The following is a 21,580-nucleotide window of genomic DNA, read 5'->3' as shown; positions in this document are numbered from 1 at the left end:
GGGAACGGGGGGAGTCGAGGGCATGCAAAAAACAAGTGGGAAAAGGAGAACTGAGGCAGCAGGTCCCAGGGGCGTGGGTGTTTTAAACCAGATAGTTGAAGGAAGGTCATCGCTTATCGGAAAGCGGGCTGGGAAGGTCCTTTTGTTTTTCTTTAAAAAACCGGTGAGTGTGTAATCCAGGAGGGAATTCTGCTGGAATGCTGCCCCAGGCCCGCTCCCTTGCCGACGCCGTCCCACGGCAGGTGGCAGAGGCCGTGTTCCGGGCTGGGCGAAGGCGCGTCCGGCGGGGCGGCACCTCTGCCCGCAGGGCCGCTGTCACCTGCCCGGGCTCACGGCCCCGGGCCGAGCCCCTCGGTCCCGCCAGCGCGGGCTGCCCGGGGGCCCGGCCGGGAGCTGCGCACGGGCCCGGGGTCCCCTGCGGGGGCCGGTCTCGGTTCGGCCGCGGCCGAGCTGCCGCGGCCGGCCCGGGCCCTCGCTACTCCAGGCCCCGCAGCCGCCTCCGCTCCGCCAGCCCCGGCCCCGCCGCCCCTGCAGCCGCGCCATGTGTCCCCCGGCCCCAGACCCGCCGTGTGCCCCCCGCCGCCCGGCCGGGCCCGGCCCTGCCCGCCCCGCCTCCTCCGCGGCGCGGCCCGGCCCGCATGGAGCCGCCGGCGGGCGCGGAGCTCTCGGCCGCCTGGAACACGCTCAGCACCGGCCTGGTGCCGCCCGCCGCCCTGGGGCTGGTGAGCGGGGCCGGGGGGCGGAGGGGCGGCCGGGGCTGCGGGGCTCCGCGCTCTGGGCCCTGTGGGCGCCTGAGGCGGGCCCGGCGCAGGCCCCGACCGCGCAGGCTTCCGCCCCCGGGGGGCTGAGGCGGCCCCGGCCCGGCCGGTCCCGGGGCTGTGGGGAGAAGCGGGCCCGGGGGCGCCTGGCGGGGGCGGCCTGTGGCTGCCGGGGACTGCGAGGGAGAGGCCGCGGCGGCCCAGGCGGCCCGTCAGGGCGGCCGGGCAGGCTCGGGCCCGAGGGCTGGCAGTGGGGGCCCGGGGGCGGTGGGCAGCGAGGGCGGTGGGGGCCCGAGAGCGGTGGGTGCCCCCGGGTGCGGGCACTCGGGGCAGTGGGGGGCCCGGGGGCGGTGGGGGCCGAGAGCGGTGGGAGTCTGGGGCCGGTGGGGGCCCGAGGCCTGGCCATGGGGGCCCGGGGGCGGTGGGCAGTGAGGGCCGTGGGGGTCCCAGGGCGGTGGGCACCAAGGGCGGTGGGCATGGGGCTGTCAGCAGCGCAGCCCCCCGTGGGGCTCGGCGGAGCAGCAGGAGCTGCCAGGCGCCCTCTGAGCTCTGGGCCCCCCGGCACAGGCCCCCAAGGGGGGGTCTCCAGCTCGGTGCCCCCTCGGCTTTCCAGGCAGTCCCGCGGTCGGATGCTGCGCAGCCGCTGAAGGATGCGGAGCTGCGGGCAGCCCTGGACGTCCTGCGGCGTTACGACTTGCACTCGGTGGTGGAGGAGTGGTTCGTCGAGGTGCTGCAGATGGACCTTCAGGCAAACATAGCTCCCGAGTTCTGGAATGGCATCGGCCAGCATGAGAACACGGCTGAGGAGCCCCAGTGCTCCTCGCTCCTCCTGGACGCGTTTGGTCTCCTCAGGAGGCGCCTGGACCCCTACCTGAACAGCCTGGAGCTCCTGGAGAGGTGGACCGAGGCGGGCTTGCTGCTGGGGACGGGTGCCCAGACGCTGCAGGAGAAGGTCTACACCATGTTCAAGGCGATCCTCTTCTTCTCCACGACCAAATCCTTCCAGGAGATGATCCAGCAGTTCTACGGCCGCACGTTCAGGATATACATGCGGCAGTGGAAGAAAGGAGAAGAGGGAAGGAGCGAGCGTGAGAGCAGCATGAGCGAGGACAGTGATCCGGAGGAGGGCGGCGGAGACAGCGCGCTCTGCGCAGGGTGCAGCAGCAAGAGGGAGCAGTGCTGGTGCCCCAAAGCCATGGAGCAGTTTCAGCAGCTCAACGACATCCTGTACGTATGCTTACGGGGTGGTGGCTGTCACTCGCCAGGACCAGGCGGTCTGGACGGGGAGCAGTGGCGGGTTTTCTTCATTTCTGGAGATGGGAGGAGTTGCGCGTGAGGTCGGGCCGGGTCACAGTGATGGGTAGAGAACCTGACGCAGGGTGTCTGCAGGTGGCTGACGACTGGTGGTTGAACAGGAGGAGATCTTTAGAGAGAAAGTTCTTCTCCCTCGATACGACAATGCCTTCCTCTTGCGCTAAAGCCACCTGTCCAAAACGGGGCAAACTTTTCTACATGGAAAAGCTTTTGATAGCCAGAAAGTCACGTTCCTAAGGAAGATGGGGTAGCAGTCACGTCATATGCTATACACGCAGTGCGTCTGTGTGTCAGAGCATTTGCACTGAGGCCTGCATCTGTGGCGTGTCCGGGGCGGAAGGTGCCTTTTGGGTAGCGGGGCTGTCTGTACTTGCTTGTGCCTTTGGTTCCATACACGGTGCATTGTCTCCGTAGCCGCCGACTGCATTTGCTGGAGAGAGTGAGTGCCGATGCGGTCACAACCATCTTGCACAGGATGATAGAAGAGAGGATGGAGCAGCGATGCAGGGGGGAGTACGAGCGCTCCTTCCTGAATGAGTTCCAGGAGGTAAGGCAGGCGTGCGGGCGGCAAGGGCCCTTCCTTTGGAGATGAGCAGCTGCTGCTGTTGGTGCTTTAGCAGCTCTGGCTAAAAGCAGATTCCACCTCAAAACCCCTTGGTCCTGGGCTGCGACTCCCAGCGCCCTTGGCAGAAGAGGTGGTTACAACTCTCAGTTTTGGTTTATGCTGGAGGGGACGGTTTGCTCTGGCCCGTGCGTGACGGACCCTTGTGTTTCACCCGGTGAGGGCCATAGCAGGAATTTCTGTGATTCCGTTTGACAAGCTACGAGAGCGTGCAGTGCCACCTGGCCTGCAGAGGACCCTCCTTCTGCGTAGGTGGGCCCATCGTTAGAATTTGTGTGGCTGTTTTCTGTCCTCTTCCCGATTTTTCAGCACCCATTTAAAACAGGCATCGGGAAAGTGAGACGATGGTCTGGCATTGATCTCACTGGTGGGCCATACACAGAATTAGAATCCTTCCTTGCGACGACCTGGTTGTTTTGCTGCTGCCTTAAACCAAGTTTGTGTTGGTCAGCGTACCCAGTGTGGCCTTCAAATAAATTGGTCTCCGGGTTATGGCTCTTGCAGGATCCAGCCCTGGCTCCGCAGGTTGCCCTGCGCTCTTTGTTCCTGGAGGCGTGACCTTGCCTTTGCCTGTGTGGAAGCACAATGTGTGAAGTGAGGTTGCCGTGCAAACCAGGCGGCTCTCGGTGGTTGCCCCAGTTTCCTTGCTGTTTGCCGCGTCGGCTATTTCTGTCGTGTGCAAACATCGGCAGTCATTTTTGTATTTGCTCCCCTTTAGTTGGTGTGCAGCCCTTTCTTTGCTGGAGCTTGTGTGAAAGAAAGGCTTTTGGGTGACCTGGAGATTGTTTGAGGACATTTTAAGGGCAGCAGGGAAAATGCAACCGCGTTCGGCTTGTCAGACGTAACTGAAGGTGCCCTTGCTCCCATCCCTTTGGGAAGGGCAGCGTGTTTGGCCACAGGACGCTGGAGCGTGTCAGAACTAGGAAGAGAGAATTTTAAGGCAAAAAGCATAAGCCTGGCAAAGCTACCGGCAAAACAGGAGAAGTCTGAGAAACAGCTTGCTAAAAGTACAAGTGAGAGACTCATCAGCAGTGGTCTGGAGAGTCAGTTGATAATCAGACTGTGACAGGAGCGCTCAGAGAAGATAACCTCACAGGAAAGAATGGGTTGGTTTGATAATGATTGTATTCCTTAGAATTGACTTTGCGTCATTTATAGTCCTTTCCTTTTCTCCTTCAGCATGCGTTATCAGCTTTCCACAGTCTTGCCCAGGTTGATGCCCAGGTGTTGTGTAGTTGTCAGGTTTGTCCTGTCTGCCGTTGTAACAGTCAGAACGTGTGCATTTCTTCAGTGCGTCCTTGGTGGAGTAGATAATTAAAATGAGCTCAGCTGGTATTTGAGGTCTTGGTTTCAAGTGCCTGATTTTGGTTGATGGTGGGTCCTTGGGGTGGCTTGCTTGCTCTTGACGGCTTTCAGGAATCACCGAAATGTGTCACAGTCACAGCCGGTGTGGCGGGCAGTTTGCTCATTCATCTGCCTGTTGATAGGTGAAGTGTGGGACACAGCTGTGCATCCAGCTGTGGTGATCACCATCTCTGTGCTCCCCCTGTCCTTGTGCAGTGGATTGAGAAAGTGATCGGCTGGCTCAGCAGGGTTTTTCTGCAAGACGGTCCCTTGGCACGTTCCTCTGCAGAGGCTAGCAGCACCTTGAAGCGCTGGCGGTGCCACGTCCAAAGGTTCTTCTACCACAGCTACGCCAGCATGCGCATCGAAGAGCTCTTCAGCATTATTCGAGGTAGCTTTGAGCCATTCAGTCACTCGGACTTGGCTGGATGCACGATAGCTCGGCCTTCCTCTCCTGCGGTACCGCGCTGTCTCCTCTTGCCTTCCCCTGGAGCGTGGGGCTGCTTCTAATGGTGCCTTGGTTTGTAGATTTCCCAGAGTCCAAGCCTGCTGTGGAGGACCTCAAGTTCTGCCTGGAAAGGACTAATCAGAGGCATCAGCTGCTCAGCTCCCTGAAAAGCGCTCTGGAAACGCGACTTCTGCACCCTGGTGGGTACAACATCCCCGCGTGTGCCGTAACACTGTGGGGAGCCTGGGCATGAATGGGGATCTGGTGGGACCCCTCATCTGGCTTTGTGTTTGATGAGGGGGAGGCGGTCAGGCTGTGCACATTCGGGTGTGCCCGGGCAGCAGGAGCTGCTTAGATCTTTCTGCCTCGTTTTCAAAGGGGTGAGGAGCTGAGCGGGAAGTTTAGCTTTGTCAGGTGGAGCAGAGGGCTTGGAGCATCCAGGCTCCCTGCACCCAAGCTGCCTGTGCTCTGTGACTGTGAGTCCCTGTGCCCCTCTCCTGCAGGAGTCAACACGTCCGACATCATCACTCTGTATATCTCGGCCATCAAGGCACTGCGGGAGCTTGACCCCTCCATGGTTATCCTGGAGGTGGCCTGCGAGCCCATCAGGAAGTATCTGAGGTAGGAGGCTGGCGGGGCGGTCGTGGGCATCCCCTCTCCCTGCCCTTCACTCGCTCTGTTTCTCTTGCCTGTGGGCAGGACTCGGGAAGACACGGTGCGGAAGATTGTGGCCGGTCTCACAGGGGATGCGGAGGGCTCCGATCTTGCCAACGAGCTCTCGAAAGCTGACCCGGTGACCCTGGAGAACGGCCAGGAGAGTGACGATGACATCTCAGAACCGGGGGACTGGGTTCCTGACCCCGTTGACGCGGATCCAGGTTAGGTGCCAGGACCAGAAGTCTTGAGCAGCTCATTTGCTCATCCTCTAGAGCTGAGCTGAGCTGGGGCAGGTCTCTGATAGTCTGGCACTGTCGTCTGCTTGACCTCGCTAGGAAAATCCAGTTCCAAGCGTCGGTCCTCGGACATCATCAGCCTGCTGGTGAGCATCTATGGCAGCAAGGACCTGTTTATCAACGAATACCGCACGCTTCTGGCTGACCGGCTGCTCCATCAGTTCAACTACAACGCTGAGAGGTGAGGTGCAGGTGCCCAGCCTCGTCGCTTTCCATGGTAGAATCACCTGGTGAAGGTTGCTTCAGTTGTGGTCCTATGAGCAGCTGTTCGTCTTTGGCCATTTCCTCTGCAGCTCTGGGTCTGCATGTGGAATTTCACGTGCTCACCTCTTCTCAAGCTGCACCCTGCTCCATCCTGCACTTGGCTTGCACTGATCGGGCAGCATGTAGGTGACACCTTGCAAGGCTTCCTAGGAGGAGCACCCTTGTGCTAGAAGCTACCTGTTTTGGCTGCGTTGCAGGCGGCAGAGGCCAAGCCAGACCCGCCTCTCTGAGGGACCTGTGTCTGATCTGGTGTTTCTCTTACCAGGGAAATCCGCAACGTGGAGCTGCTGAAGCTGCGGTTTGGTGAAGCTCAGATGCACTATTGTGAAGTCATGTTAAAAGTATGGGGTTTACTTTTTAAATTCAAGTCCTGGGTGTTTGAACCCATTGTGAAAGAGGAGGGACTTGAGGAGGGACCCCAAAGGGTTTTCTAGGAAAGCGGGGTTCCCAAAATCCCTGTGAGGGGGCTGGTGTGTGAGAGGCAGAAGTGTGTTCAAAATCTTGTCTGCTTTTTAAGCCCTTTGGGTTGGGTTGTCACCTCTGAGGAATGGTGGCTCTGGTGCTGTTGTCTCTCCTGCTCTTCCTGCCGTGCAGTATTCCAGCAGTGAAGAGCTGGGCTCCTCCAGCTCCTGTGGGGCTGGGACTCTGGCGTTTAATTCACTTGGAGCACTGTAGGAAGCACAGTTCTGGAGGGACTCCAGGCTAGTGTTGAGTGGAACAAGCCCTTTCTCAGCCTCCCCACGACTGTTTCTGAGTGTGCAGCAGACTTTGATGCAGACACACATGACCTTGTCCTTTCCAGTGTCCCCATCGTCATTTGGAGACGATGCTAGTCCCCTTGTTTAAGCTTCCCCTTTAGTAAGGGTTAGCACTGACTTGGAAGAGAAGGAGCTGCCTTAGCTTCCTGTGCCTTTTCCAGGATATGGCTGACTCACGACGCATTAATGCCAACATTCGTGATGAGGAAGAGAAGCTTCCAGAGGAGGAGAGGCCACCGTTCAGCCTTGTTGCTGTTATCCTGTCAAGTGAGTTCTGGCCGCTGCTGAAAGAGGAGAAGCTGGAGCTTCCAGAGAAGGTCAAGGAAGCCATGGAAGCCTATTCCAAGAAGTATGAGAAATTAAAGGTGAGGCACCTTTAACCCTCCTTCAAAACCATGTATGCTGTTGAGACTTTGTTACATGGCGTGGTCTGTGCAAAGTCTGCTTTAACATCCCTTGGATTTTGGCTGCTGGTACACCCGTGCTGTTACGGTGGAATCGCGCAGTCCTTCAGCTTTGAATCGGGGGTTACAGCTGCCCCAGCTCAGCTGTTGCCTCATGGGGGGGGTTTCTCTTTATGGGGTGCCTGGGTCGTTGTGGTGATGGCAGTTAGGGAAGAGAGTTTTCCTCGGCCTTCAAAGCAAGCAGGGCTGTTTTCACAGCAGTATGAGAAGAGATGGCGTGTGTTCCGAGGAAATGCTGCCCCAGAGGAATCTTTCTTTCCCATAGGAGTTTGTCCTGGGCAGCCCGTTTGGTCTTCCAGTGTTTCCTCAGCCTGTGCTTACCCTGCCAGGTCTGGATGACAACTTGTGCCGAGGAGGATGTTTCCCATGATGGGGTGGGGGCTGGCTGGTGGCAGTGCTGGGCGACGTGTGAGGAGGGGAGCAGCTTCAGCATCTGGCAGGGGCCTGGGGGTGCAGCTGGCCCTGGTGGCAGAGGGGCGTTTGCAGTAACGCAGCGCTTAGTGGCTCCTGTTGGCAGATGTGCCGTGAGCGGCTGCTTCCCCCTTTTGCAGGCCATGAGGACCCTGAACTGGAAGTACCACCTGGGCCTGGTGGACTTGGACGTGGAGCTGGCGGATCGCACCCTCTCCCTGTCCGTGTCCCCCGTGCACGCTGCCATCATTTTGCACTTCCAGACCAAGAGTGAGTGCTGCGGCAGAGACTCGGTGTCAACCCCTCGTGTCTGTGTGCTTCGCATGGCTGGGTGGGAGGGCCATGTTAGGGGGGTGGCTGGAGGCTCTGAGAGCTCTGGCAGCGGCACCAAGACCTGGCTCGTGGGCTTGGACCTACCAGAGGGCTCAGCAGGTCCCCAGCCACCCTCGGAGACGGCACGGAGCAGGGCCGCAGCTCAGCACCCGCTCCGCGGCCAGGCAGCCCCTGCGCACAGCTGCTTGCTGCTGGCACTGGCTCCCAGCCGTCCCCGTCCTCTCACCGAGTCGTGGCTGCTGGGGCTGGGTGGGCAGGTGTCCCGCTCTCTTCTCTGAGATCCGTGGGGTCTGCAGGTACGTGGACGCTGACGGAGCTGAGCGAAGTGCTCAAGGTGCCCGTGACGTCGCTGAAGCGTAAGATGACGCTGTGGCTGCAGCAGGGCGTCCTGCGCGAAGAGCCGCAAGGCATCTTCACTGTGATTGAGGAGGAGCAGAAGGACCAGGTGGAGAAGGTCGTTCTGATAGACAGCGACGAGGAGGGGGACTCTGCCATGGCCTCACAGGCTGACCAGAAAGAGGAAGAGCTGCAGGTACGCGCTTGTGCGTCTCGGCCGCTTGCGAAGCCGGCGGGACAATGCAAACATCCCGAGCTTTTGGTTTTGGGGAATCTGATTGAGACGAGGGCTTCAGTTTGCGCTTTGGATTTGCATTTTCCCCTGCAGGTGGCTCAGTGCAGCCTGACGGGTGTTGGAAGGGGCTGTCTCTTGGTAAACGCTCACTGGTGCAGGGGCTGGATCACAGCCTTCCCTCCAGGGAAGTGCCCGGCTGCTGAGCCACGCAGCCATTTGGGTATCTCGACCTCTGTTTTCTCAGTGTAAATAAAGAAAACCTCTGAGACAGGATTTCCTATTTAAAAGCAGCCGTAACTTTCTTGGATTCCCCCGAGCGGGGCTTCATGGCACTTAGGCTGCCAAAAAGGCTGCCCCGGCACTAACAGCTGGACCTTTGCCTTCTCTGCGTTGTGGTTCCTGGGCGCTTCCAGTGCTTTTCCTACCCGTGTGTCATGTGCGCGTGTTGTGCCGCTGGGCAACACGCAGGTGTCATACTGGTGTTTATCCACTGAGGGTCATGCACGGGCTGCACGTCAAATCCTGCTTTCTGGCTGGGTGTCCTGTTCTGGGATGTGTCCTCTTGAAAGGCCGCATGCTCCTGGCTGAGAGCAGAGCTCACAGCCACCTACTACAGCCCTGCTCCGCTTTTGGGATGGGGGATGCTCAAGCTCCCCTTTTCTTCACGGTGCAGATGCCAGCGTGATTTACTGTTGCTCGCGTGTCCCCCCGCAGCTGTTTTGGACGTACATCCAGGCCATGCTGACCAACCTCGAGAGCCTGTCCTTGGAGAGGATTCACAGCATGCTGAAGATGTTTGTGATGACAGGCCCGGTGGTTACCGAGATCGATCTACAAGAGCTGCAGGGTTTCCTGCACAAGAAGGTGCGGGACCAGCAGCTGATCTACTCCGACAGTGTTTATCGCCTTCCCAAGAACTGCAACTAGACTGTGAGCGTCCCTGCCTTCCCCTCGGTGTCACTTCTCTGTGCCTGTGCTGGGTTCCTGCGTGCCACCCAGATCTCTGCACCCTGCTGGGAAGTTCCTCTGCTCTGGGGGTTTTCTGTGCCCTCTTCCCCAAAGCGGGTGTCCTTTTCCACACGGAGACAGCTCAGCAGCAGCCTGGGCTGTGCGCCCACAATTGCTGGGTCTGGGCCTGCTCCCCACGGTGCTTTTCCTCCGGTACGTGAGTGTCTGAGCCCACTTCACTGGGCAATAAAAGCCAGCAGTCGTCTTTTCTCAGACGGTACCAACTCTTTCTCTTTCCTCTCAGCCTGCCAGGCACTGTCTCCCCCTCATTGGGTCTCCATCTGTGGTCCCGGGAGGTTTTGGGAGGGGGGCTGTTGGCTCCACTTGCTGTCTGGGTCTCTGTGTGCGGCTAAAGCAGCATCCTGCAGCTGGCTGTGATGAGCGAGACCCTGCACAAAAGCAAGTGTTTGTGCCATCTCCTGTGGCTGACGTGGGAGGAAGATGCAGGATCCGCTCACCCTTGCTTGGGACTCCTAAACTGTGGGGCACGATCGTTTTGTGGGATGAAGAACGCTTTGGATGGAGGAGGCGTAGCAGTTCTTCAGGGCAAGCTGTTCAGTCCCAGCGGAGAAGTAAGTGGGTTCTGGCAGCGGTGGGATTGCTTCACTGTGGCAGGGAGCCACAGCGGCTGCCCTCAAGGGTGCGTTGTCTTGGTGAGCTCCAGAGGCCCCAGCACCACTGAGATGAAGGAGGGGGTCGGGTGGGATAGCGCCTGAGCTCCGCTGGTTAAGCATCGCGCCCCAGCCTGGGGATCAGGCAGTGGGTTTGGGGATGGCAATCCTGTCTCCGTTTGCTACCGTTCAGGCTTCCGTGGTCCTGCTTCCCAGGTGGGTTTTGCTCCTTGGGAGGAATGTGCTGGGGAAATCTGGCTTTTAATAACCACTTGCTTTCTGTGGAGCAAAGAATGAGTGTCCACGGCTCCAGGAGCCTTCCCCCTCCTCTGCTGGCTCCTGTGTGCCAGCCCGCGGGCACTGCAGCTGCTGGAACTGAGGTCCCAAAGGGCCACGCTTGAACCTCCGGAGCAGCCTGTAACCCCGGCTGCACTGCTGTGCGTCCAGGTGTACGAGAGGCCCGTGGAACACGGAAAGCAACTCCTATTTAACATACAGCCTTGTTTTTCAGTGCCTAAAGGCCTGCAAGTCCCACACTGCTGGCAGCCTTTGTGCAGCTGCCTGCAGCGGAGTGTGGCACTTACCCCCACCTTTTGTGCATTCAGGGTTTTGTTCTGTGGGTAAGAGCACATTTCCGTGTTTCCCCATGGCACTTCACTCAAGGCTGGTGCTGTTGTGGCAGCGGGAACTGTTACGAAGCTGAAAATATTCCTTGAGATGTAGGGGCTCTGGTAACAACCAAATGAACCCCTGTCTGTGAACACAGAGGGTGTGACTCCAGGGGAAGGCAGGAAAGTGAGAAAGCGGCTAATCCTAGATGGCAGCAGGCATGGAGGGAATTCGTGACCGAGAAGCCCCGGCAGAGCTGGCAGGACGCGCTGCCCTCCAGGCTGGTGGGGCGGGCAGGGCACCGGGATGCGCTCGGAACCCCCCGGGCCTGCGCGGCGGGGACATGAGGCACAAACCCGCACGAGCTCACGGCCCCGGGCCAATGCCGCCTCCGGACCCCGCAGCGATGGTCTGGGGATGCCCTTGGACCGGGATCCAGCAGCACCGAAGCGAAGCGCAGCCCCGGTCAGCGCCGGGAGGCGGCCACGCAGCCGCACCGCTCCGCTCCGCCTCCCGGCTCCGCCCGCAGCTCCAGGCCCCGGGCCTGCCGCCCTCCGCAGCCCCGCCGTGTGCCCCCGGGCCGCGGCCCCAGCCCAGCAGTGTGCCCCGCGGCCCCAGACCCGCCGTGTGCCCCCCGCCGCCCGGCCGGGCCCGGCCCTGCCCGCCCCGCCTCCTCTTCGGCGCGGCCCGGCCCGCATGGAGCCGCCGGCGGGCGCGGAGCTCTCGGCCGCCTGGAACACGCTCAGCACCGGCCTGGTGCCGCCCGCCGCCCTGGGGCTGGTGAGCGGGGCCGGGGGGCGGAGGGGCGGCCGGGGCTGCGGGGCTCCGCGCTCTGGGCCCTGTGGGCGCCTGAGGCGGGCCCGGCGCAGGCCCCGACCGCGCAGGCTTCCGCCCCCGGGGGGCTGAGGCGGCCCCGGCCCGGCCGGTCCCGGGGCTGTGGGGAGAAGCGGGCCCGGGGGCGCCTGGCGGGGGCGGCCTGTGGCTGCCGGGGACTGCGAGGGAGAGGCCGCGGCGGCCCAGGCGGCCCGTCAGGGCGGCCGGGGCAGGCTCGGGCCCGAGGGCTGGCAGTGGGGGCCCGGGGGCGGTGGGCAGCGAGGGCGGTGGGGGCCCGAGAGCGGTGGATGCCCCCGGGTGCGGGCACTCGGGGCAGTGGGGGGCCCGGGGGCGGTGGGGGCCGAGAGCGGTGGGAGTCTGGGGCCGGTGGGGGCCCGAGGCCTGGCCATGGGGGCCCGGGGGCGGTGGGCAGTGAGGGCCGTGGGGGTCCCAGGGCGGTGGGCACCAAGGGCGGTGGGCATGGGGCTGTCAGCAGCGCAGCCCCCCGTGGGGCTCGGCGGAGCAGCGGGAGCTGCCAGGCGCCCTCTGAGCTCTGGGCCCCCCGGCACAGGCCCCCAAGGGGGGGTCTCCAGCTCGGTGCCCCCTCGGCTTTCCAGGCAGTCCCGCGGTCGGATGCTGCGCAGCCGCTGAAGGATGCGGAGCTGCGGGCAGCCCTGGACGTCCTGCGGCGTTACGACTTGCACTCGGTGGTGGAGGAGTGGTTCGTCGAGGTGCTGCAGATGGACCTTCAGGCAAACATAGCTCCCGAGTTCTGGAATGGCATCGGCCAGCATGAGAACACGGCTGAGGAGCCCCAGTGCTCCTCGCTCCTCCTGGACGCGTTTGGTCTCCTCAGGAGGCGCCTGGACCCCTACCTGAACAGCCTGGAGCTCCTGGAGAGGTGGACCGAGGCGGGCTTGCTGCTGGGGACGGGTGCCCAGACGCTGCAGGAGAAGGTCTACACCATGTTCAAGGCGATCCTCTTCTTCTCCACGACCAAATCCTTCCAGGAGATGATCCAGCAGTTCTACGGCCGCACGTTCAGGATATACATGCGGCAGTGGAAGAAAGGAGAAGAGGGAAGGAGCGAGCGTGAGAGCAGCATGAGCGAGGACAGTGATCCGGAGGAGGGCGGCGGAGACAGCGCGCTCTGCGCAGGGTGCAGCAGCAAGAGGGAGCAGTGCTGGTGCCCCAAAGCCATGGAGCAGTTTCAGCAGCTCAACGACATCCTGTACGTATGCTTACGGGGTGGTGGCTGTCACTCGCCAGGACCAGGCGGTCTGGACGGGGAGCAGTGGCGGGTTTTCTTCATTTCTGGAGATGGGAGGAGTTGCGCGTGAGGTCGGGCCGGGTCACAGTGATGGGTAGAGAACCTGACGCAGGGTGTCTGCAGGTGGCTGACGACTGGTGGTTGAACAGGAGGAGATCTTTAGAGAGAAAGTTCTTCTCCCTCGATACGACAATGCCTTCCTCTTGCGCTAAAGCCACCTGTCCAAAACGGGGCAAACTTTTCTACATGGAAAAGCTTTTGATAGCCAGAAAGTCACGTTCCTAAGGAAGATGGGGTAGCAGTCACGTCATATGCTATACACGCAGTGCGTCTGTGTGTCAGAGCATTTGCACTGAGGCCTGCATCTGTGGCGTGTCCGGGGCGGAAGGTGCCTTTGGGTAGCGGGGCTGTCTGTACTTGCTTGTGCCTTTGGTTCCATACACGGTGCATTGTCTCCGTAGCCGCCGACTGCATTTGCTGGAGAGAGTGAGCGCCGATGCGGTCACAACCATCTTGCACAGGATGATAGAAGAGAGGATGGAGCAGCGATGCAGGGGGGAGTACGAGCGCTCCTTCCTGAATGAGTTCCAGGAGGTAAGGCAGGCGTGCGGGCGGCAAGGGCCCTTCCTTTGGAGATGAGCAGCTGCTGCTGTTGGTGCTTTAGCAGCTCTGGCTAAAAGCAGATTCCACCTCAAAACCCCTTGGTCCTGGGCTGCGACTCCCAGCGCCCTTGGCAGAAGAGGTGGTTACAACTCTCAGTTTTGGTTTATGCTGGAGGGGACGGTTTGCTCTGGCCCGTGCGTGACGGACCCTTGTGTTTCACCCGGTGAGGGCCATAGCAGGAATTTCTGTGATTCCGTTTGACAAGCTACGAGAGCGTGCAGTGCCACCTGGCCTGCAGAGGACCCTCCTTCTGCGTAGGTGGGCCCATCGTTAGAATTTGTGTGGCCGTTTTCTGTCCTCTTCCCGATTTTTCAGCACCCATTTAAAACAGGCATCGGGAAAGTGAGACGATGGTCTGGCATTGATCTCACTGGTGGGCCATACACAGAATTAGAATCCTTCCTTGCGACGACCTGGTTGTTTTGCTGCTGCCTTAAACCAAGTTTGTGTTGGTCAGCGTACCCAGTGTGGCCTTCAAATAAAATTGGTCTCCGGGTTATGGCTCTTGCAGGATCCAGCCCTGGCTCCGCAGGTTGCCCTGCGCTCTTTGTTCCTGGAGGCGTGACCTTGCCTTTGCCTGTGTGGAAGCACAATGTGTGAAGTGAGGTTGCCGTGCAAACCAGGCGGCTCTCGGTGGTTGCCCCAGTTTCCTTGCTGTTTGCCGCGTCGGCTATTTCTGTCGTGTGCAAACATCGGCAGTCATTTTGTATTTGCTCCCCTTTAGTTGGTGTGCAGCCCTTTCTTTGCTGGAGCTTGTGTGAAAGAAAGGCTTTTGGGTGACCTGGAGATTGTTTGAGGACATTTTAAGGGCAGCAGGGAAAATGCAACCGCGTTCGGCTTGTCAGACGTAACTGAAGGTGCCCTTGCTCCCATCCCTTTGGGAAGGGCAGCGTGTTTGGCCACAGGACGCTGGAGCGTGTCAGAACTAGGAAGAGAGAATTTTAAGGCAAAAAGCATAAGCCTGGCAAAGCTACCGGCAAAACAGGAGAAGTCTGAGAAACAGCTTGCTAAAAGTACAAGTGAGAGACTCATCAGCAGTGGTCTGGAGAGTCAGTTGATAATCAGACTGTGACAGGAGCGCTCAGAGAAGATAACCTCACAGGAAAGAATGGGTTGGTTTGATAATGATTGTATTCCTTAGAATTGACTTTGCGTCATTTATAGTCCTTTCCTTTTCTCCTTCAGCATGCGTTATCAGCTTTCCACAGTCTTGCCCAGGTTGATGCCCAGGTGTTGTGTAGTTGTCAGGTTTGTCCTGTCTGCCGTTGTAACAGTCAGAACGTGTGCATTTCTTCAGTGCGTCCTTGGTGGAGTAGATAATTAAAAATGAGCTCAGCTGGTATTTGAGGTCTTGGTTTCAAGTGCCTGATTTTGGTTGATGGTGGGTCCTTGGGGTGGCTTTCTTGCTCTTGACGGCTTTCAGGAATCACCGAAATGTGTCACAGTCACAGCCGGTGTGGCGGGCAGTTTGCTCATTCATCTGCCTGTTGATAGGTGAAGTGTGGGACACAGCTGTGCATCCAGCTGTGGTGATCACCATCTCTGTGCTCCCCCTGTCCTTGTGCAGTGGATTGAGAAAGTGATCGGCTGGCTCAGCAGGGTTTTTCTGCAAGACGGTCCCTTGGCACGTTCCTCTGCAGAGGCTAGCAGCACCTTGAAGCGCTGGCGGTGCCACGTCCAAAGGTTCTTCTACCACAGCTACGCCAGCATGCGCATCGAAGAGCTCTTCAGCATTATTCGAGGTAGCTTTGAGCCATTCAGTCACTCGGACTTGGCTGGATGCACGATAGCTCGGCCTTCCTCTCCTGCGGTACCGCGCTGTCTCCTCTTGCCTTCCCCTGGAGCGTGGGGCTGCTTCTAATGGTGCCTTGGTTTGTAGATTTCCCAGAGTCCAAGCCTGCTGTGGAGGACCTCAAGTTCTGCCTGGAAAGGACTAATCAGAGGCATCAGCTGCTCAGCTCCCTGAAAAGCGCTCTGGAAACGCGACTTCTGCACCCTGGTGGGTACAACATCCCCGCGTGTGCCGTAACACTGTGGGGAGCCTGGGCATGAATGGGGATCTGGTGGGACCCCTCATCTGGCTTTGTGTTTGATGAGGGGGAGGCGGTCAGGCTGTGCACATTCGGGTGTGCCCGGGCAGCAGGAGCTGCTTAGATCTTTCTGCCTCGTTTTCAAAGGGGTGAGGAGCTGAGCGGGAAGTTTAGCTTTGTCAGGTGGAGCAGAGGGCTTGGAGCATCCAGGCTCCCTGCACCCAAGCTGCCTGTGCTCTGTGACTGTGAGTCCCTGTGCCCCTCTCCTGCAGGAGTCAACACGTCCGACATCATCACTCTGTATATCTCGGCCATCAAGGCACTGCGGGAGCTTGACCCCTCCATGGTTATCCTGGAGGTGGCCTGCGAGCCCATCAGGAAGTATCTGAGGTAGGAGGCTGGCGGGGCGGTCGTGGGCATCCCCTCTCCCTGCCCTTCACTCGCTCTGTTTCTCTTGCCTGTGGGCAGGACTCGGGAAGACACGGTGCGGAAGATTGTGGCCGGTCTCACAGGGGATGCGGAGGGCTCCGATCTTGCCAACGAGCTCTCGAAAGCTGACCCGGTGACCCTGGAGAACGGCCAGGAGAGTGACGATGACATCTCAGAACCGGGGGACTGGGTTCCTGACCCCGTTGACGCGGATCCAGGTTAGGTGCCAGGACCAGAAGTCTTGAGCAGCTCATTTGCTCATCCTCTAGAGCTGAGCTGAGCTGGGGCAGGTCTCTGATAGTCTGGCACTGTCGTCTGCTTGACCTCGCTAGGAAAATCCAGTTCCAAGCGTCGGTCCTCGGACATCATCAGCCTGCTGGTGAGCATCTATGGCAGCAAGGACCTGTTTATCAACGAATACCGCACGCTTCTGGCTGACCGGCTGCTCCATCAGTTCAACTACAACGCTGAGAGGTGAGGTGCAGGTGCCCAGCCTCGTCGCTTTCCATGGTAGAATCACCTGGTGAAGGTTGCTTCAGTTGTGGTCCTATGAGCAGCTGTTCGTCTTTGGCCATTTCCTCTGCAGCTCTGGGTCTGCATGTGGAATTTCACGTGCTCACCTCTTCTCAAGCTGCACCCTGCTCCATCCTGCACTTGGCTTGCACTGATCGGGCAGCATGTAGGTGACACCTTGCAAGGCTTCCTAGGAGGAGCACCCTTGTGCTAGAAGCTACCTGTTTTGGCTGCGTTGCAGGCGGCAGAGGCCAAGCCAGACCCGCCTCTCTGAGGGACCTGTGTCTGATCTGGTGTTTCTCTTACCAGGGAAATCCGCAACGTGGAGCTGCTGAAGCTGCGGTTTGGTGAAGCTCAGATGCACTATTGTGAAGTCATGTTAAAAGTATGGGGTTTACTTTTTAAATTCAAGTCCTGGGTGTTTGAACCCATTGTGAAAGAGGAGGGACTTGAGGAGGGACCCCAAAAGGGTTTTCTAGGAAAGCGGGGTTCCCAAAATCCCTGTGAGGGGGCTGGTGTGTGAGAGGCAGAAGTGTGTTCAAAATCTTGTCTGCTTTTTAAGCCCTTTGGGTTGGGTTGTCACCTCTGAGGAATGGTGGCTCTGGTGCTGTTGTCTCTCCTGCTCTTCCTGCCGTGCAGTATTCCAGCAGTGAAGAGCTGGGCTCCTCCAGCTCCTGTGGGGCTGGGACTCTGGCGTTTAATTCACTTGGAGCACTGTAGGAAGCACAGTTCTGGAGGGACTCCAGGCTAGTGTTGAGTGGAACAAGCCCTTTCTCAGCCTCCCCACGACTGTTTCTGAGTGTGCAGCAGACTTTGATGCAGACACACATGACCTTGTCCTTTCCAGTGTCCCCATCGTCATTTGGAGACGATGCTAGTCCCCTTGTTTAAGCTTCCCCTTTAGTAAGGGTTAGCACTGACTTGGAAGAGAAGGAGCTGCCTTAGCTTCCTGTGCCTTTTCCAGGATATGGCTGACTCACGACGCATTAATGCCAACATTCGTGATGAGGAAGAGAAGCTTCCAGAGGAGGAGAGGCCACCGTTCAGCCTTGTTGCTGTTATCCTGTCAAGTGAGTTCTGGCCGCTGCTGAAAGAGGAGAAGCTGGAGCTTCCAGAGAAGGTCAAGGAAGCCATGGAAGCCTATTCCAAGAAGTATGAGAAATTAAAGGTGAGGCACCTTTAACCCTCCTTCAAAACCATGTATGCTGTTGAGACTTTGTTACATGGCGTGGTCTGTGCAAAGTCTGCTTTAACATCCCTTGGATTTTGGCTGCTGGTACACCCGTGCTGTTACGGTGGAATCGCGCAGTCCTTCAGCTTTGAATCGGGGGTTACAGCTGCCCCAGCTCAGCTGTTGCCTCATGGGGGGGGTTTCTCTTTATGGGGTGCCTGGGTCGTTGTGGTGATGGCAGTTAGGGAAGAGAGTTTTCCTCGGCCTTCAAAGCAAGCAGGGCTGTTTTCACAGCAGTATGAGAAGAGATGGCGTGTGTTCCGAGGAAATGCTGCCCCAGAGGAATCTTTCTTTCCCATAGGAGTTTGTCCTGGGCAGCCCGTTTGGTCTTCCAGTGTTTCCTCAGCCTGTGCTTACCCTGCCAGGTCTGGATGACAACTTGTGCCGAGGAGGATGTTTCCCATGATGGGGTGGGGGCTGGCTGGTGGCAGTGCTGGGCGACGTGTGAGGAGGGGAGCAGCTTCAGCATCTGGCAGGGGCCTGGGGGTGCAGCTGGCCCTGGTGGCAGAGGGGCGTTTGCAGTAACGCAGCGCTTAGTGGCTCCTGTTGGCAGATGTGCCGTGAGCGGCTGCTTCCCCCTTTTGCAGGCCATGAGGACCCTGAACTGGAAGTACCACCTGGGCCTGGTGGACTTGGACGTGGAGCTGGCGGATCGCACCCTCTCCCTGTCCGTGTCCCCCGTGCACGCTGCCATCATTTTGCACTTCCAGACCAAGAGTGAGTGCTGCGGCAGAGACTCGGTGTCAACCCCTCGTGTCTGTGTGCTTCGCATGGCTGGGTGGGAGGGCCATGTTAGGGGGGTGGCTGGAGGCTCTGAGAGCTCTGGCAGCGGCACCAAGACCTGGCTCGTGGGCTTGGACCTACCAGAGGGCTCAGCAGGTCCCCAGCCACCCTCGGAGACGGCACGGAGCAGGGCCGCAGCTCAGCACCCGCTCCGCGGCCAGGCAGCCCCTGCGCACAGCTGCTTGCCGCTGGCACTGGCTCCCAGCCGTCCCCGTCCTCTCACCGAGTCGTGGCTGCTGGGGCTGGGTGGGCAGGTGTCCCGCTCTCTTCTCTGAGATCCGTGGGGTCTGCAGGTACGTGGACGCTGACGGAGCTGAGCGAAGTGCTCAAGGTGCCCGTGACGTCGCTGAAGCGTAAGATGACGCTGTGGCTGCAGCAGGGCGTCCTGCGCGAAGAGCCGCAAGGCATCTTCACTGTGATTGAGGAGGAGCAGAAGGACCAGGTGGAGAAGGTCGTTCTGATAGACAGCGACGAGGAGGGGGACTCTGCCATGGCCTCACAGGCTGACCAGAAAGAGGAAGAGCTGCAGGTACGCGCTTGTGCGTCTCGGCTGCTTGTGAAGCCGGCGGGACAATGCAAACATCCCGAGCTTTTGGTTTTGGGGAATCCGATTGAGACGAGGGCTTCAGTTTGCTCTTTGGATTTGCATTTTCCCCTGCAGGTGGCTCAGTGCAGCCTGACGGGTGTTGGAAGGGGCTGTCTCTTGGTAAACGCTCACTGGTGCAGGGGCTGGATCACAGCCTTCCCTCCAGGGAAGTGCCCGGCTGCTGAGCCACGCAGCCATTTGGGTATCTCGACCTCTGTTTTCTCAGTGTAAATAAAGAAAACCTCTGAGACAGGATTTCCTATTTAAAAGCAGCCGTAACTTTCTTGGATTCCCCCGAGCGGGGCTTCATGGCACTTAGGCTGCCAAAAAGGCTGCCCCGGCACTAACAGCTGGACCTTTGCCTTCTCTGCGTTGTGGTTCCTGGGCGCTTCCAGTGCTTTTCCTACCCGTGTGTCATGTGCGCGTGTTGTGCCGCTGGGCAACACGCAGGTGTCATACTGGTGTTTATCCACTGAGGGTCATGCACGGGCTGCACGTCAAATCCTGCTTTCTGGCTGGGTGTCCTGTTCTTGGATGTGTCCTCTTGAAAGGCCGCATGCTCCTGGCTGAGAGCAGAGCTCACAGCCACCTACTACAGCCCTGCTCCGCTTTTGGGATGGGGGATGCTCAAGCTCCCCTTTTCTTCACGGTGCAGATGCCAGCGTGATTTACTGTTGCTCGCGTGTCCCCCCGCAGCTGTTCTGGACGTACATCCAGGCCATGCTGACCAACCTCGAGAGCCTGTCCTTGGAGAGGATTCACAGCATGCTGAAGATGTTTGTGATGACAGGCCCGGTGGTTACCGAGATCGATCTACAAGAGCTGCAGGGTTTCCTGCACAAGAAGGTGCGGGACCAGCAGCTGATCTACTCAGGCAGTGTCTATCGCCTTCCCAAGAACTGCAACTAGACTGCGAGCGTCCCTGCCTTCCCCTCGGTGTCACTTCTCTGTGCCTGTGCTGGGTTCCTGCGTGCCACCCAGATCTCTGCACCCTGCTGGGAAGTTCCTCTGCTCTGGGGGTTTTCTGTGCCCTCTTCCCCAAAGCGGGTGTCCTTTTCCACACGGAGACAGCTCAGCAGCAGCCTGGGCTGTGCGCCCACAACTGCTGGGTCTGGGCCTGCTCCCCACGGTGCTTTTCCTCCGGTACGTGAGTGTCTGAGCCCACTTCACTGGGCAATAAAAGCCAGCAGTCGTCTTTTCTCAGACGGTACCAACTCTTTTTCTTTCCTCTCAGCCCGCCAGGCACTGTCTCCCCCTCATCGGGTCTCCGTCTGTGGTCCCGGGAGGTTTTGGGAGGGGGGCTGTTGGCTCCACTTGCTGTCTGGGTCTCTGTGTGCGGCTAAAGCAGCATCCTGCAGCTGGCTGTGATGAGCGAGACCCTGCACAAAAGCAAGTGTTTGTGCCATCTCCTGTGGCTGACATGGGAGGAAGATGCAGGATCCGCTCACCCTTGCTTGGGACTCCTAAACTGTGGGGCACGATCGTTTTGTGGGATGAAGAACGCTTTGGATGGAGGAGGCGTAGCAGTTCTTCAGGGCAAGCTGTTCAGTCCCAGCGGAGAAGTAAGTGGGTTCTGGCAGCGGTGGGATTGCTTCACTGTGGCAGGGAGCCACAGCGGCTGCCCTCAAGGGTGCGTTGTCTTGGTGAGCTCCAGAGGCCCCGGCACCACTGAGATGAAGGAGGGGGTCGGGTGGGATAGCGCCTGAGCTCCACTGGTTAAGCGTCGCGCCCCAGCCTGGGGATCAGGCAGTGGGTTTGGGGATGGCAATCCTGTCTCCGTTTGCTACCGTTCAGGCTTCCGTGGTCCTGCTTCCCAGGTGGGTTTTGCTCCTTGGGAGGAATGTGCTGGGGAAATCTGGCTTTTAATAACCACTTGCTTTCTGTGGAGCAAAGAATGAGTGTCCACGGCTCCAGGAGCCTTCCCCCTCCTCTGCTGGCTCCTGTGTGCCAGCCCGCGGGCACTGCAGCTGCTGGAACTGAGGTCCCAAAGGGCCACGCTTGAACCTCCGGAGCAGCCTGTAACCCCGGCTGCACTGCTGTGCGTCCAGGTGCACGAGAGGCCCGTGGAACACGGAAAGCAACTCCTATTTAACATACAGCCTTGTTGACGCTCACCTGCCACTAAATAAATCAAAGCAGCCCAGAAGTGTCTGGGCTCCATCCAAAACTTCTTGCCATGGGAAGGCGAGATGGAGGAAGACATGGGCAGCCTGTGCAGATATCCCTTGAGGAATCCTCTTCTCTGTATGTGCTGCAGGTGCAGAGCCCCAGGGCTGCGTTTGGCAGCTTCTCTTGTTTTGTTTTACTCTTTCAGGAAAGAAAACTGTTTGAGCATGTGGAAGTATCTGGAAAGGCAGGCAGCCGCAGGGTCAGTGTCTGCCAGCCACAGGAGCTGGAGCTGCGCGGGGTGTGCCATGGCACGTCCCACTCCACGCTTCGTGGCTGTCCATTGAATGTCTGGGCACGCTGCGGCTGCGACGGCGCGGGCAAATGGCTCTTTTTGATCTTTTGAGATCAAAGGAACCACCAGCATTGCAGCGGGGCTGCTGGCAGCCAGGGCTGTCCCTGGCCACTGGTGCAGGCAGGGCCGGCTGCTGGGGCAGGGATGGTGGCTGTGAGTGACGCCAGGGCCCTGGCCAGTTCTGCTGTGCTTGTAGATGCAAAAATATTTCTTTATCTATGAGCACAGGTGGATATATTCCTCACCCCGCAAGGCAGGCTGCTGCGGCGCAGTGAGTGTGCCCTAGCCATACCCCATCCCCGGCAGCGCTCCCAGCCTCCCCGTGATGAGATG

General features: G+C 59.3%; 2 protein-coding genes across 2 annotated transcripts; both read left to right on the top strand.

Moving 5' to 3' along the window:
* Nucleotides 1-563: 563 nt before the first annotated feature.
* On the top strand, nt 564-9,463 carry LOC119153873 (anaphase-promoting complex subunit 2-like). Its single transcript, XM_037400822.1, has 13 exons — nt 564-722; nt 1,372-1,985; nt 2,487-2,619; nt 4,255-4,429; nt 4,567-4,686; nt 4,990-5,107; nt 5,186-5,364; nt 5,479-5,620; nt 5,969-6,044; nt 6,623-6,826; nt 7,477-7,606; nt 7,966-8,201; nt 8,955-9,463. Exons 1-13 carry the CDS (start codon nt 639-641, stop codon nt 9,165-9,167), a joined length of 2,424 nt encoding a protein of 807 aa, XP_037256719.1. The 5' UTR covers nt 564-638; the 3' UTR covers nt 9,168-9,463.
* A 1,666-nt stretch (nt 9,464-11,129) lies between these two features.
* LOC119153839 (anaphase-promoting complex subunit 2-like) lies at nt 11,130-19,991 on the top strand. Its single transcript, XM_037400748.1, has 13 exons — nt 11,130-11,248; nt 11,899-12,512; nt 13,013-13,145; nt 14,782-14,956; nt 15,094-15,213; nt 15,517-15,634; nt 15,713-15,891; nt 16,006-16,147; nt 16,496-16,571; nt 17,151-17,354; nt 18,005-18,134; nt 18,494-18,729; nt 19,483-19,991. Exons 1-13 carry the CDS (start codon nt 11,165-11,167, stop codon nt 19,693-19,695), a joined length of 2,424 nt encoding a protein of 807 aa, XP_037256645.1. The 5' UTR covers nt 11,130-11,164; the 3' UTR covers nt 19,696-19,991.
* The last annotated feature ends 1,589 nt before the right edge of the window (nt 19,992-21,580 follow it).

This window comes from Falco rusticolus, chromosome 9 (genome assembly GCF_015220075.1).
Source record: "Falco rusticolus isolate bFalRus1 chromosome 9, bFalRus1.pri, whole genome shotgun sequence".
Classification (NCBI taxonomy): Eukaryota; Metazoa; Chordata; class Aves; order Falconiformes; family Falconidae; genus Falco; species Falco rusticolus.
The sequence above is the reverse complement of the archived record's forward strand: the minus strand, read 5'-3'. Positions and strand labels throughout refer to the sequence as shown.